At 56.5% G+C, this 12,125-nt stretch overlaps 1 protein-coding gene across 1 annotated transcript in view; it reads left to right on the forward strand.

Annotated features, from left to right (window-relative positions):
• Positions 1 to 8,640, forward strand: part of TARS2 (threonyl-tRNA synthetase 2, mitochondrial) — a 30,410-nt gene extending 21,770 nt beyond the window's left edge. The window contains exons 15-18 of the mRNA XM_054010881.1: positions 1,923 to 2,027; positions 2,540 to 2,612; positions 2,688 to 2,802; positions 7,940 to 8,640. Of these exons, the coding sequence (XP_053866856.1) occupies positions 1,923 to 2,027; positions 2,540 to 2,612; positions 2,688 to 2,802; positions 7,940 to 8,088 (442 nt within the window). The 3' untranslated portion in view covers positions 8,089 to 8,640. The remainder of the gene's footprint in view (positions 1 to 1,922; positions 2,028 to 2,539; positions 2,613 to 2,687; positions 2,803 to 7,939) is intronic.
• Positions 8,641 to 12,125: the final 3,485 nt, after the last annotated feature.

Consider the following 12,125-nt stretch of genomic DNA (forward strand, 5'->3'; position numbering starts at 1 on the left):
CTTGAGTGGTAACAGCTAATTTAGACACCATCATTTTGTATGTAGAGTTGGGATTATGTTTTTCTAATGTGCGTTACTTTGCATTTATCAACATTGAATTTCGTCTGCCGTTTTGTCGCCTGGTTTTGTGAGATCCCTTTGTAACTCTTCAGTCTGCTTTGGACTTACCTATCTTAAGTTCTTTTGTATAGTCTGCAAACGTTTCCACCTCACTGTTTACCCCTTTTTCCAGATCATTTATGAATATGTTGAACAGCACTGGTCCAGTACAGATCCCTGGGGGACCCCGCTATTTACTTCTCTCCACTCTAGAAACTGGCCCTTTATTCCTACCCTTTGTTTCCTAATTTTTAACCAGTTACTGATCCACGAGAGGACCTTGCCCCCTTCTCCCATGACAGCTTACTTTGCTTAAGAGCCTTTGGTGAGGGACTTTGTCAAAGGCTTTCTGAACATCCAGAGGTCCGGCTTCAGTTCCTGGTGTGTCAGCCAAGATGCCGGCCATCACGTTAGCAAAACAAGCAATGAACTCTGGATTTCCCAGGGGCCTAAAGGAGATGGGAAGATATTTGTTGGGTTCCCAGTCTCCCTGAGCCCCCTTCAACGAGTCAAGCCGGAGAGTTTTAATAATCACCAGTGGATGATAGAACCCTAGTCCTGGCCAAATCTTGCCAATAGAAGGTACATTCTGAATCCCCCCTGCGTTTTCATCTGGTTCTGTTGTTGTTAGAAACATAGGGCTGGAAGGCATCTTCTGGGTCATTGAGTCCAGACCTCTGCTGTCGCAGGCAGCCCCTCCTATCACCCCATTCACGAACAAGTCAAGCTCTAGCTTCTAACTAGTTAGGCCCTTTGTCCCCCCCACCCACCTCCCCGCCCCTGCCTCTTGTGGGAAACTGGTCCAGTCCCTCCCTCCCTCTGAAGGCTAGAAACCTTCCCCTCATTTCCAGCTTCCCTTTATTCCTGGCTAGTTTTGTTCCCATTTTTCTTCACTTCCCATTTAACGCTCTGTTGCCATGTGCTGTTCAACAGCTGTCGGGTTCCGCACCAGAGATGGCCGCATTTCAGTGGCCCTGTATGGCGCACCGTAGGTATATAAAGCTGAGTGGATACGGTGCTGTGGGATCCTTAGGGTGAAAAGCCCCCTATAAATATCGGTTTTCTCTTCCTGCAGTTCCAGGGAACGTGTCCGGGGTAGTCAGCAGAGAGGGGAAATTTAGGCCATGTGGTTTTCATAAACACTCAGTGTTGGCCTCACCCTGCTCCTATTGACGTTAGTGACAAAATTCCTGCTGACGGCCCCAGGAGCAGAGCTCAGCCAGCACTGGGAATTTTGAAGAATCCCACTTCAGAAACCTGGAGCCCTTAACTGAAGATCTGACTGCACCTGGGACATTTTGCAAGAGTTGAAGTGTTAACCCTGGTCTCCTGGCCACATCCCAGAAAAGCTGACGCATTAGACCTGCCTCAGAACTTCACATTTCACATGAGCTGGAAATTAATTCACTTCCTCTTTCGAACGAGGAACAAAATGATATTTGGCAAATTGTGGTGTAACTGTCTTGCCCTAGAGGTGGCTGCATTTCCGCGGTGGGCAAGCGGGTGATCTCACGTTTCCATGCCCTTTGGAGTGTTCAGAGGCACAGCTCCTGCTCACGTCAATGAGAACTGCGCCTGTAAAAACCCCAGGAGTGGCTGAGGGGGAACAGGAACCTCATCCACGTCTGGAGTCACTTTGTTGCTATAGCAACTTTGAGTGGCATCTCCATCAAATGTAAACACATTGCAGGTAGAGTCAGCCCCAGAACTCTTACTTCCTTCTCCTCCTTTTCTGTCACGTCAGGCCCTGGGGAAGGGGCCTGCTTGTCACTCTGTACCTTCAGTGCCCGTTGACCGCTTCCCATGATCCTTTTCACCCACAGCAAAGATGGCAGCACGTCCGAGAGGCCGGTGATGATCCACCGGGCGGTGCTGGGCTCCGTGGAGAGGATGCTGGCCGTCCTGGCTGAGAACTACGGCCGGAAGTGGTGAGGACAGTTGCGCTAGCTCCTAACCCTGCGTTGGGAACCCCTTGCCCTACGGTTCCTTCCCAGCTGTCCCCTTCCGCTGCAACTGTCCAGTGAAGAGCCACCAGGGTGGGGCGGATACGTGGTTCTGGGGGGCCTTTTACTGTTAGGAGTCAGGAAGAGAAGCCAGGTAGCCAGATGCCCAGGGCTCACCCTTCGGGCTGCAGCATGATCTTGTGCACAGAGCAGAGGGCTGGAGTCCTAGGTTCTGCTCCCAGCTCCGTGTGACGTTGGGCAAGTCGCTTAAGCATTAGAGGTCTGTGCTTTTGGATGCACTGGTGTCGGGCTCAGTCCCTGCACACAAGCTGGCCGGGGCTGCCGGCGCATTCGTGACCCATCCTGCATTGGCCCCGGAAGATGGACAAAGCTCGGGTGAGCGGGAATGCCCAGCCGGGGGAGGGGGATGGGGAGGAGGAGGAGAGGGCTCTTGTGTAATGAAGCGAAGGGAACTCAGCCTCTTCCTCGCTTTGTAGGCCTCTGTGGCTGTCCCCGTTCCAAATCATGGTGATCCCGGTCGGACCCAACGCGGAGGTTTATGCCCACGAGGTGAGTGGCGAGATCCAGGCCCGACCTGCGCCGTCCGTGGCTGGGATCTCTGACGCGTGTCTGTCTGTGTCTCAGGTGCGCGAGACGTTCCACCAGGCGGGGTTCATGGCGGACGTCGATGCCGACTGGAGTACCACGCTGAACCGGAAAATCCGGAAGGCTCAACTGGTTCAGTACAACTTCCAGCTGGGTAAGAGTGAGGGTGTGAGGCGGGGCTTCCCAAAATAACCACGTCCCACCCGTCCCTGAAGGCGCGCTCGGGGCGTAGGAAAGCTGGATGGCGCTTCCCCCGAATACCCGCTCCCTAGTGCAACAGGTGCTCGTCACAGGAGATGATTTCTGTCCCTCGTCAGCCCTCTTGCTAAGGCACTGCTACTAACAGCAGGACTGGGAACACTGGGCCAGAGGGTGCTCCTCCCACTGCTGCCTGTTTGAGCCAGGGTGGAGGGGCTCTCATGCGCAGGTTCCCCCTCCCTCATGGGACGGTGGAGGGGGATGCAGCCATTTCCATGGCAACATCTGTCACTCGCACTCCCCCAGAATTCACTCACGTGCTTCCAGGATCCGGGCTGGAGGAGGCTGAGACTGGGGCCGCGGGGCGGGGAGCACTCGACCTTCCCCTCCCATCAGCCCCGTGGCGAATCCGCCAGAGGAGTAACCGCTCCCGGCTGGGTTCTCTCGTCTGCGGCGTCTCCCCCGGCTGGGTGCGTCAATCTCGTGGGAGGGCCCGGCGCACAGGCTGCAGGTGCACAACCCTGCCCTCATAGGGAGCTGTGGGGAAAGGGGCAGACTGTACTCGACCCCTGAGGGTCCTTTCCTTGCCCTCCCAACATCCCTTGGGGAGTGGGGACAGATGCAAAGGCAACTAAGCCAACCTTCCCCTAGTTCCGCAGAGGCAATGACTAGCACAGGTGGAGTGAGTTATAGGATCTACCACAGACCTTGGACTAGGTGTATTACGGTAGCACCTGGAGGCCCCAACTCAGAGCAACCCATAGGCTGCTCGAACTCAGATCAAGGTTCCACCATGCTGGGCGCTGCCCATAGGGACAGACACAGTCCCTACCCCAAAGAGCTCATGGCCTTACTAGATCAAGGAAGGATTATTCTCCCTGTTTTATAAAGGAGGGAAATGAGGCCTGGAGAGATTAGGGGTATCTGTGGCAGAGCCGGGATTTGAACTCCTGAATCCCAACCCAGTGCTTTAGCCACCAGGCCACCCTTCCATTCCCGCTGCGCCTACTGTACCGGGGCTTGCAGTGTGTGGAAAGGCACAGGGCGCTTAGGGAAGCTGACCGGGCTGGCTCTGCCTTCAACCAGTGGACACACTGCTTGGTTCAGGTTCAGTTACTGTGCCTGGCTCTCCGGTGTCACCTGGTTACGGGCCTTTCCTCTGCCAGCCCCCTATCCTCCCAAATCTGCTGTTGCCGTGGCAACCGCCACCCCAGATCCCTCCCTCTCCTCCCCCCATGTAAATCGCTCGACGGCTTATTGTTCCCTGTGTGGAGCCTAGAAAGCTGGGGTTAAAATGAACCCGGATGCGGAGGAGATGTCGGGACCCTCTTGGCCAGTCTGTGCCGAGACGGGTTTGGGAAGCACTCATCCCATGGATGTCAGGAACGCGCCTCGTTAGCTCTGTGCGATCTCTTCCATCTCTAAACGAATGCTTCACGTATATAATACACGTCTATGCCCTTCCCCTGCGCTGGCTGGATTCTCCAGCCCTTCCCTGCTCGTCCGACCCCTTTACGCTCTTTCGGCCCCAGTCTGTTACTCTGGCACCAACAGGCACAGGTGAAGTGACTAATCGTGACCTTGAACTAGGTGTATTACGGTAGGGCCTACAAGCCGTGACCCCGAGGCTGCTCTAACTCATGCGCTGCTGCCCATCACCCTCGGGAAGCAGGGCCCTGGTTGTAGTCTAGCGCGCTCTGGCCACATTCCCGATCTGGCCCCTATGTGGGAGCAGGAAGGGTGCCGAGCCCTTACACCAGCTCCACACCAGGGAGGATTCTCAGGGGGTATTTCCACCCCCTTACACAGCTCTGGTGGCACGACGAAGAATCAGGCCCGGCGAGCGTAATGCCTGTCCTGTTAGCCTGTTTCCGCCTGAGGCCTCGAATCGCTCTGCATAGACGACTGGGACCTTTGTAAGATGAGGCTATAGCTGCTTCCAGGGAGAGGATAGGACTTGCCCAAGACCACAGAAGGGAGGATGAGGGAGCCAGGGGATATGAGGCAACAGTGTCTGGCTCCCAGCCCTATGCTCTGGCCACAGGCTGCATCGAGCGTGAGATCCCGAGAGAGGAAAGTGTAATGGGGAAGGGGAGATGAGTTGGAACCCCAAACCCACTGTGACCTCAGTGGTCAGTGACTGTAAAGTTTCTCAGGCCCCGTTCCCTTGCTCAGCCGTGAGTGGCCGGCTGACAGAGCCCCGGCTGTTCTCTCATCCAGTTCTCTGCAGGCACGCAGAGCTCTCGCCTAGCATGTGTAGAAGTGCTTGGGGCGAGATGTGGGATACTGGGCATGCTTTGCTTGGCACAGGCTGGGGTGGCTGGGACCTGGCCAAACCGCTGGCAGGAAACCCAGTTCCAGCTCTCCGCACCCTGCTCATGTAACGTATTTGTCTCCTAAAGTGAGTTTGGCAGAGATGAGAATAGAACATAGAACCCAGGAGTCCTGCCTGCCCCTCCTGGGCTGTAACTCTGAATAGTAGGGGAATTCAGTTAGCGAGGGGCTGGACGGATTGAGGTTGGTGTCCGGTTAATGATAATCCCTAGCTCTTATCTGGAGAGCGTGCAACGTGCTTTACAAAGGAAGTCCGTATCATTAGCCTGTTTTACAGATGGGAAAACTGAGGCCCGGGAGGGGGGCGTGACTTGCCCAAGTTCACCCAACAGGCCAGTGGCAGAGCTGGGCTGGAACCCAGCTCTCCTGAGGTCTGGTCACGCTACAGGCCTATATCCGTATAAGTACGTCGCTCAGGGGTGTGTAAAATCCACACCCCATAGCGACGTAGTTATCCCACCTAGCCCCCCATGTAGACAGCCCTCTATTGGCGGGGAGCTTCTCCCGTTAACACAGCTACCGCCTCGTGGGGAGGTGGGTTAACTACGCCGACGGGAGAGCTCTGTCCCGTCCGCGTAGAGCATCTTCGTTAAAGTGCCACAGCGGCACAGCTACACTTGTGCAGTGTGTGAAGTGTAGACCTGTCCCGAGGCCTGTGCTCGCTCCACTAGGCCACTTAGACTCCAACCCCAAGGACCTTTAGGTTGTCCGAGCTGTCTAAGGGGACACCCAACCAATGGGAGCTGAGTGTCCAAAGCCCTCAGGTGGCTTTTTAAATCTTCATCTCCATCTAGTTCATTCCTGATACTGTCGGTTTCCCCATTGCCCTTCGCTCAGCTGGGACGAGACAGGCTGACAGGGCAGTTTCCCTTTGGTTTCTAGTCGGTTTCACTCCGTCAAGGCTGCAGTGCTTGGGTTGCAGACATTTGCGGGGGGGGGGAGAATGTTTCAGATCCAGGCCTTTGCTTTGAATGGCCCCAGATGCACCGTCCTGGCCCCAAAGGACCAAGAAAAATGGGGAACCTTTTGCTTAGTCAGAGCCAGTTGGGCTGCTTGTGACTTGTCGCGGTCCCATTAAAAATAGACCGTTCTGCCTCCCCCTGCCCCATGTTAGTGACTCAGTGAACTCTGCCTGGTTGGGATGCAGCTGGTGGACAATTGCTCTCAGGAGAATTTACCAGGCGGCAAGAAGAGTGGTTGCACGGCTAGGATGCACCATGTGGATCTCTGGCTGGGGTCTCGTCCACCTCTGCCCCCCAGGGGGTTAGCAACTGGAGGGAGGCCGAGCGGCCCTGCAACCGGCCCTGTCAGGGAGCCCAAAGGGAAGCTTAATTCTGCCTTTGGACAGTGCGCGGCTCTCCTAGCACCGAGGGTCTGCCTCTGGGGTAGAGGAGAGGGACCTCAGAAAAGGCTCAAGGAGATGGAAAATGGCTTGGCCTGGAAGCTGGCCAGGGCAGAGCTGTCTCTCCTGGGTTTGCAAAGGGCCTAGCAAGCTCTTGGGTGCTGCTAATCGACGGTGGAACAGTGTCCCGAGGGCAGGGACGGAAGCAGCGTGGCCTGGGCCATGTTACGAAAGCCCTCACCAAGGCTCTGTGGGAAAGGGCCCCGTGCTGGCTTGGTGGTGAACTGGGATCAGCTCGTCTTCCTGTCCCAAAAGCTTGTGATTCAGCCCATCTGTTAGCCTGGTGTTTTGGGGAAGTTCGGCTGAGCTCCGTGTCCGGGCTCGGTTAGGAGTTGAAAGCCCTTTGTGCGATGGGATGGGGGCGACTTTCCCCAGCCCTGGATTTGTGGCGGGGGTCGGGGTGACTCGTGCCTATAGTCTGTGACAGCAGTTTTCTTCCTCGAAACTCCGCATCCCTCTTGCTGTCTAAACAAACCCAAACGGCTCCGTGTCCCAGCTGATCCTGCTGGGGCCTGGGCTCGGGTAACACTCGAGTCCAGGAAACCCAGGCGTCTCCTGGGTACACCGAACTCGGCAGAGCCTGGTGGGAGGAGATAACGCGCCGGGCTCCCTTGTTGCTTCGGCTGCTCTGGGTCCGGAGATGAGCTCCAGGTAACGCTGGCTCAGCTCCCCGCTGCCTCCATCTGCCACAGGCGGATTAGCAGCGGCCAAAGCACCAAGGATCTCGCTCGGCCTCCCGTGAGGAGCGGCTTTGTGTGCAGTCCTGGGGAGCGTGGGACGCCAGCGATTGTCCCCCCCACCCACACATGTTGTCCTGTCCACGTGCCTCAGCCCTGCCCTGCAGGGACCCCCCTAGGGCAGAGGGGAGGGTGGGGGTCAGTCTTGGCCTCTCTGCTGGGGCTGCTGACCCAGGGTTGGGGCGACAGGCGATGTCATCGAGGGCCTTTGAATGCACCCGCCCCCATTCCTCACGGGCAGGCTGTAGCACGGCTCTCCTTGGGCGCTGTTCCGCCGCGTAGCCTGGGCTGATGGCCACAGCCCTCCTGCTTCGCTTCCTGGCGGGCACTGGAGCAGAGCCAGGGAAGACCCGGTGGCCTGTCCCCCTTCAGCAATGCACAGGGGGCTGGGTCCCTGCCCTCCCCTGCTCTCTGCCTGTGGGGGAGATTGATGCTGCTGAGGGCTTTGCTGGGTCTCACTGGGTGCCTTGATGCCCCTCGCCACCCACTGTAGGGTCTTGCGTGGGGCTTTGCATGCAGGGGAGTTTCCTAAGGGGTGTGCTGGGCTGGGGCGGAAGCAGTGTCCCCTACTGCTGGCCCCGGTTCTCCCCCGCCTCAGCCTCGCCATCTCTCTCTTGCAGTGGTCGGCAGGAAGGAGCTTTCCAGCCGCACGGTGAACGTCCGCACCCGCGACTCCAGGCAGCACGGGGAACACGGCCTGCAGGAGGCGCTGCTCAGGCTGCGGGAGCTGCGGGATGCCCGGCTCAGGAACGCGGAGGAGCTGTTCTGAGCCGGTCCCTGCCGGGCGTGTCGTGGGCTCGTCTCTCTGGGGGAAGCAGGCGGCGATGAGCGGCCGCCTGTCTGAGTCGGTGATGGAGCAGGCAAGCCAGGCGGTAGTGGCCTGGTGCGTAGGATTGGGCTGGGCGTCAGGCCTCTGTGACTAACCCTTGCCTCTGGTTCGGTGCCACTCCTGGCACAGGGAGGCGACGCCAGCTGCTCTCCAGATGTTGGTCACCCTCTGACGTCCCCAAGTGTGCGGCTTCCCAGCAGAGTCGGCACAGCCCCTACACACTCCTGAGATCTACCGGAGCTGCATCCCCACCCCCAGACAAAGGGCAGGAGCCGCTTTAGGGGCTGGCGGCTATTGAGAGGCCCCCCCCAGGCGAGAGGGGGAGAGGAAATGCACTCTGATGCTGTAACGTGGCAGGGGCCAGATCCCTCTGTCCGGAGGAAGACGGTTCCTGGAACCCACGGGCCCGGCCTGCTGGCTCCCGTCACTCACTCAGCCTTGCTCTCGCGAACTCGGATCCCCGGGACTGATTAAAATGTGTTTTCAAGTCAAGGCAGCGTCACTAGTGGTGGCTACCGGCACCAATCGTACCCTGGGCATGATGCTGAGCTGCTGGTGACGGGTGCGTCCCGGGGGCGAGTGCAGCAGCTGATGGCTGGCTCTCCCTGCAACTGAAGCTTTGAGGTCCCTGTTACGTGAGGGCGGGAGCAGCTTTTCATTGGAGGATCTCCAAGCGCTTCACGCACAGTCAGTTGCCCCAGTGCGGTAGGTCCGTAGCAGCATCCCTGTTCCCCCTGGGAGGCTGTGCTGTCTAGAGGGAGGTACTGGAACCATTAGGGCTTAGGGTGAAATCGCTGTGGGGAGCAGAGTCCCCCACATCTGCTACCGGGGGGGTTTCTGCCCCTTCCTCTGCAGCATCTGGCGTTGGCCACTGTCCCAAGGCAGGACACTTGGTAGGGGGTCCTCAGTTCTCTTCCAGCCTCGTGATTCGTGTGCTCCAATGAACTGGGAGGCAGGACACCTGGGTTCTCTTCCCAGCTTTGCTGCTGGGTGATGGGCCCGTTGCTTCTCTTCTCTCTCTGCCTGCCTTTCCCTGCCACGTGTGAGCCCTTCAGAGCTGGTGCTCTCTTAGGAGGTATGTGAGCAGCACCTGGTGCAGCGGGGGCCTGAGCAATAGCAGATGGGGAAACTGAGGCACAGAGTTAAATGGTGGCTTTTTGCCCCCACAGCACCCATTTGATGAGAGCACGGGAGCCTGTGCCAAGCCGGGAACAGAATCCCAGTCTGCGATAACCCCCTGCCCCTGTGCTAACCAGTAAGCAGTGCCCCCTGCCTTGCCCTCCTTTCGAATGTGGGGTCATGCAGAGGTGGGCCTTTGGATTTACTGGGTGGGGAGAGAAACGAGCTCTCCTGCACATGCCACCCGTCGAAGGCTGGATTGTGCAACCCCAGGTCATGGTGGTGAATACTTCCTCACACGACTGTCCTCAGTAGCTGCTCACTGGCATGAGTAACGGTTGCACAACACTGCCCCTGGTAGGATGATACCCTTCCTCATCTGTGGCTGCTGATGGTGCACTTAAGTGCGAACGTGCCTTGCTCAATCGAGCCCCAGATAATGTCTGGTTTGGGAGCTAGCGAACAAAAGCCTGAATGAGTAATGGATCGGGGGGGGCAGCCTTCACTCTCCAGGCTGACTGGTGCATGGGTCTCTTGAACTAAGCAGGGTTAGGGTGGGACAGGACTTGCAGGGGAGACCTCAGAAACTCATGGGGCAGGTACTGTCCCTTTGTTGTGTTTGTACAGCACCTGGCACCAGGAGCTTGGAGACCCTACAATAATACAAATAAATCATCCTCCTCCTAACACGTCGTCCGTCCCAACAGGATCTTTAAGTCACTTCACAAACCACCGATGCAGCCAGTTCTGGGGTGGAACATGGGATGCTATATCCAACCTGCCGCGCAAGGGGAGACAAGGTGGAGGAGGGGAATATCTTTTACTGGACCAACTCCTGTTGGTGGGAGAGACAAGCTTAGGAGTGACACCACGCTCTTCTTCAGGTCTGGGGAAGGTACTTAGCCCTGGTCTACACTTGGGGGAGTCGACCTGAGATACGCAACTTGTCAGCGTATCTTAGGTCGACTTACCTGGCCGTGAGAATGGCGGCGAGTCGACCGCTGCCGCTCCCGTGTCGACTCCGCTTCCGCCTCTCGCGAGCTGGAGTTCCGGAGTCGACGGGGAGCGTGTTCAGGGATCGATTTATCCGCGTCTACACGAGACGCGATAAATCGATCCTCGATAGATCGATCACTACCTGCCGATCCTTGGTGTCATAGCCGAATGCAAGATGGAATGGATAGTTTAGCATAAGTAGTTAGCACATATCCTAAAGGACCATCCAAGGTAGAGTGGCCAGTTAACACCCCTGTAGTCATAGGAAAAAAGGGGGGTTAGTGGATTACAGATTGTTGTAATAAACCATAAATCCAGTGTCTGTTCAGTCCATGCTTTGTAGTGACTAGCAGAGTTATGGATTTAAGCTCTCAGGTTCGTCTTTTGAAAGAGTTGTGCAGATTTTCTTTGAGAGGTCGGATTTAGAGGGATAATTTTGTGACAACTGTTCACTCGCACCTGCTTTTCTTTTATCGTTTTCCCCCATGAGTTCATTCGAGAGCGCTGTGATTGTCTGGTTTCACCCCGATAGCTGTTTTGGGGCCATTTAGTGCACTGGATGAGGAACGCCACATGTTGTGATAGGCACGTGTGGGACCCATGGATCTTGACAGGTGTGTTTGGGGGGGGGGGGGATTGATTGATTGCTCATGGTGTCTGTGGAGATGTGTCTGCAGGTTTTGCATCTGTTCTAGCACCAGCTGTGGGTGAACACCTGCGAGGAAAGAGCCGCTCATGGATCTGTCGACAGTTACTCAGAATCAGTGTTGGGGTCTGTTCTGGTGCCCATCCCTGCAGTATCTGAGCACCTCAGTCTGTAATAGATTTATCTTCCCAGCCCCCCCGGTGGGGGAGGGCCATGCTGTTATCCCCATCGGGCAACTGAAGCACAGAGAGAGATGCCTGTGGTCGTGGCAGAACGGGGAACCGCATTCTAGACACATTCAGGTGGAAATGAGGGTAATTAACCTTGGGAACCACTTCCCGAGGGTTGTGGTGGATTCTCCATCAGTGTGTCAATGGAGATGGGAAAAGGATCTGCCCCAGTTCTAACAGGAATTAGGTGGGGGCAGGTCCCTGGCCTGGGGTCTGTAGGAGGTCAGACTAGACAATCACAATGCTCCCTTCTGGCCTTGGAGAAACCCCTCTGTCCTAGGCTCCCCACCACTAGGCCATGCTCCCACACCGGACCACCCCACTTGTAGAGTGGGAGGCTGCGGTTTTGTTTTTTAAAAGACCAAGCTGGGGCCTCTGGCTCCAGTGTGGCATTCGCTCCACACACGTGTTGGTTGCGACAGGGCCTGACCAATATTTCAACACACTGGATTTAAAAAAAAAAAAAAAAAGCAACAAAAAACCCTGTTTGAGTTCTTTCAAAATGCAGAGCTGAAGTCCTCCATGAGTCTCCTTAGTAACACCCCTGGCCAGTGTGCCTGCCAGTTTCCTGTAACCCTATCCCTACCTCCTGAGGTGCCCTGTTCTAGAGGGGGGTGTACAATGCTGCTTTGTAAAGCTTAGAACATCCGATAAGTTTGACTCACTTGCCAGGCCTGCCGTGACTCAACCAAAACCTCTGTTGAAAGCCCTCCGAGCAACCTGAGCTTATCTGTCCCCTGCGTGGAGTGCATCTTGACAAGAGTTTCTCACGGTGAATTGCCTTTCACCAGACACTGACGTACTGCGGTTGGCATCTTGATACCACTTGGCAACTTGACCGGTTGCAGTAACGGCGGTGCTGATGAGCTTGTGTTATGAAAGATACCAGGATGCTTTCCAAAACGGAGAGACCCCCACCCGAAAATGCAGCCACCTCTAGGGCGGAACGGGGTAGCTGTCTAACAGCGTGCAGCAACATTGGCAGC

Source organism: Malaclemys terrapin, chromosome 21, assembly GCF_027887155.1.
Source record: "Malaclemys terrapin pileata isolate rMalTer1 chromosome 21, rMalTer1.hap1, whole genome shotgun sequence".
Classification (NCBI taxonomy): domain Eukaryota; kingdom Metazoa; phylum Chordata; order Testudines; family Emydidae; genus Malaclemys; species Malaclemys terrapin.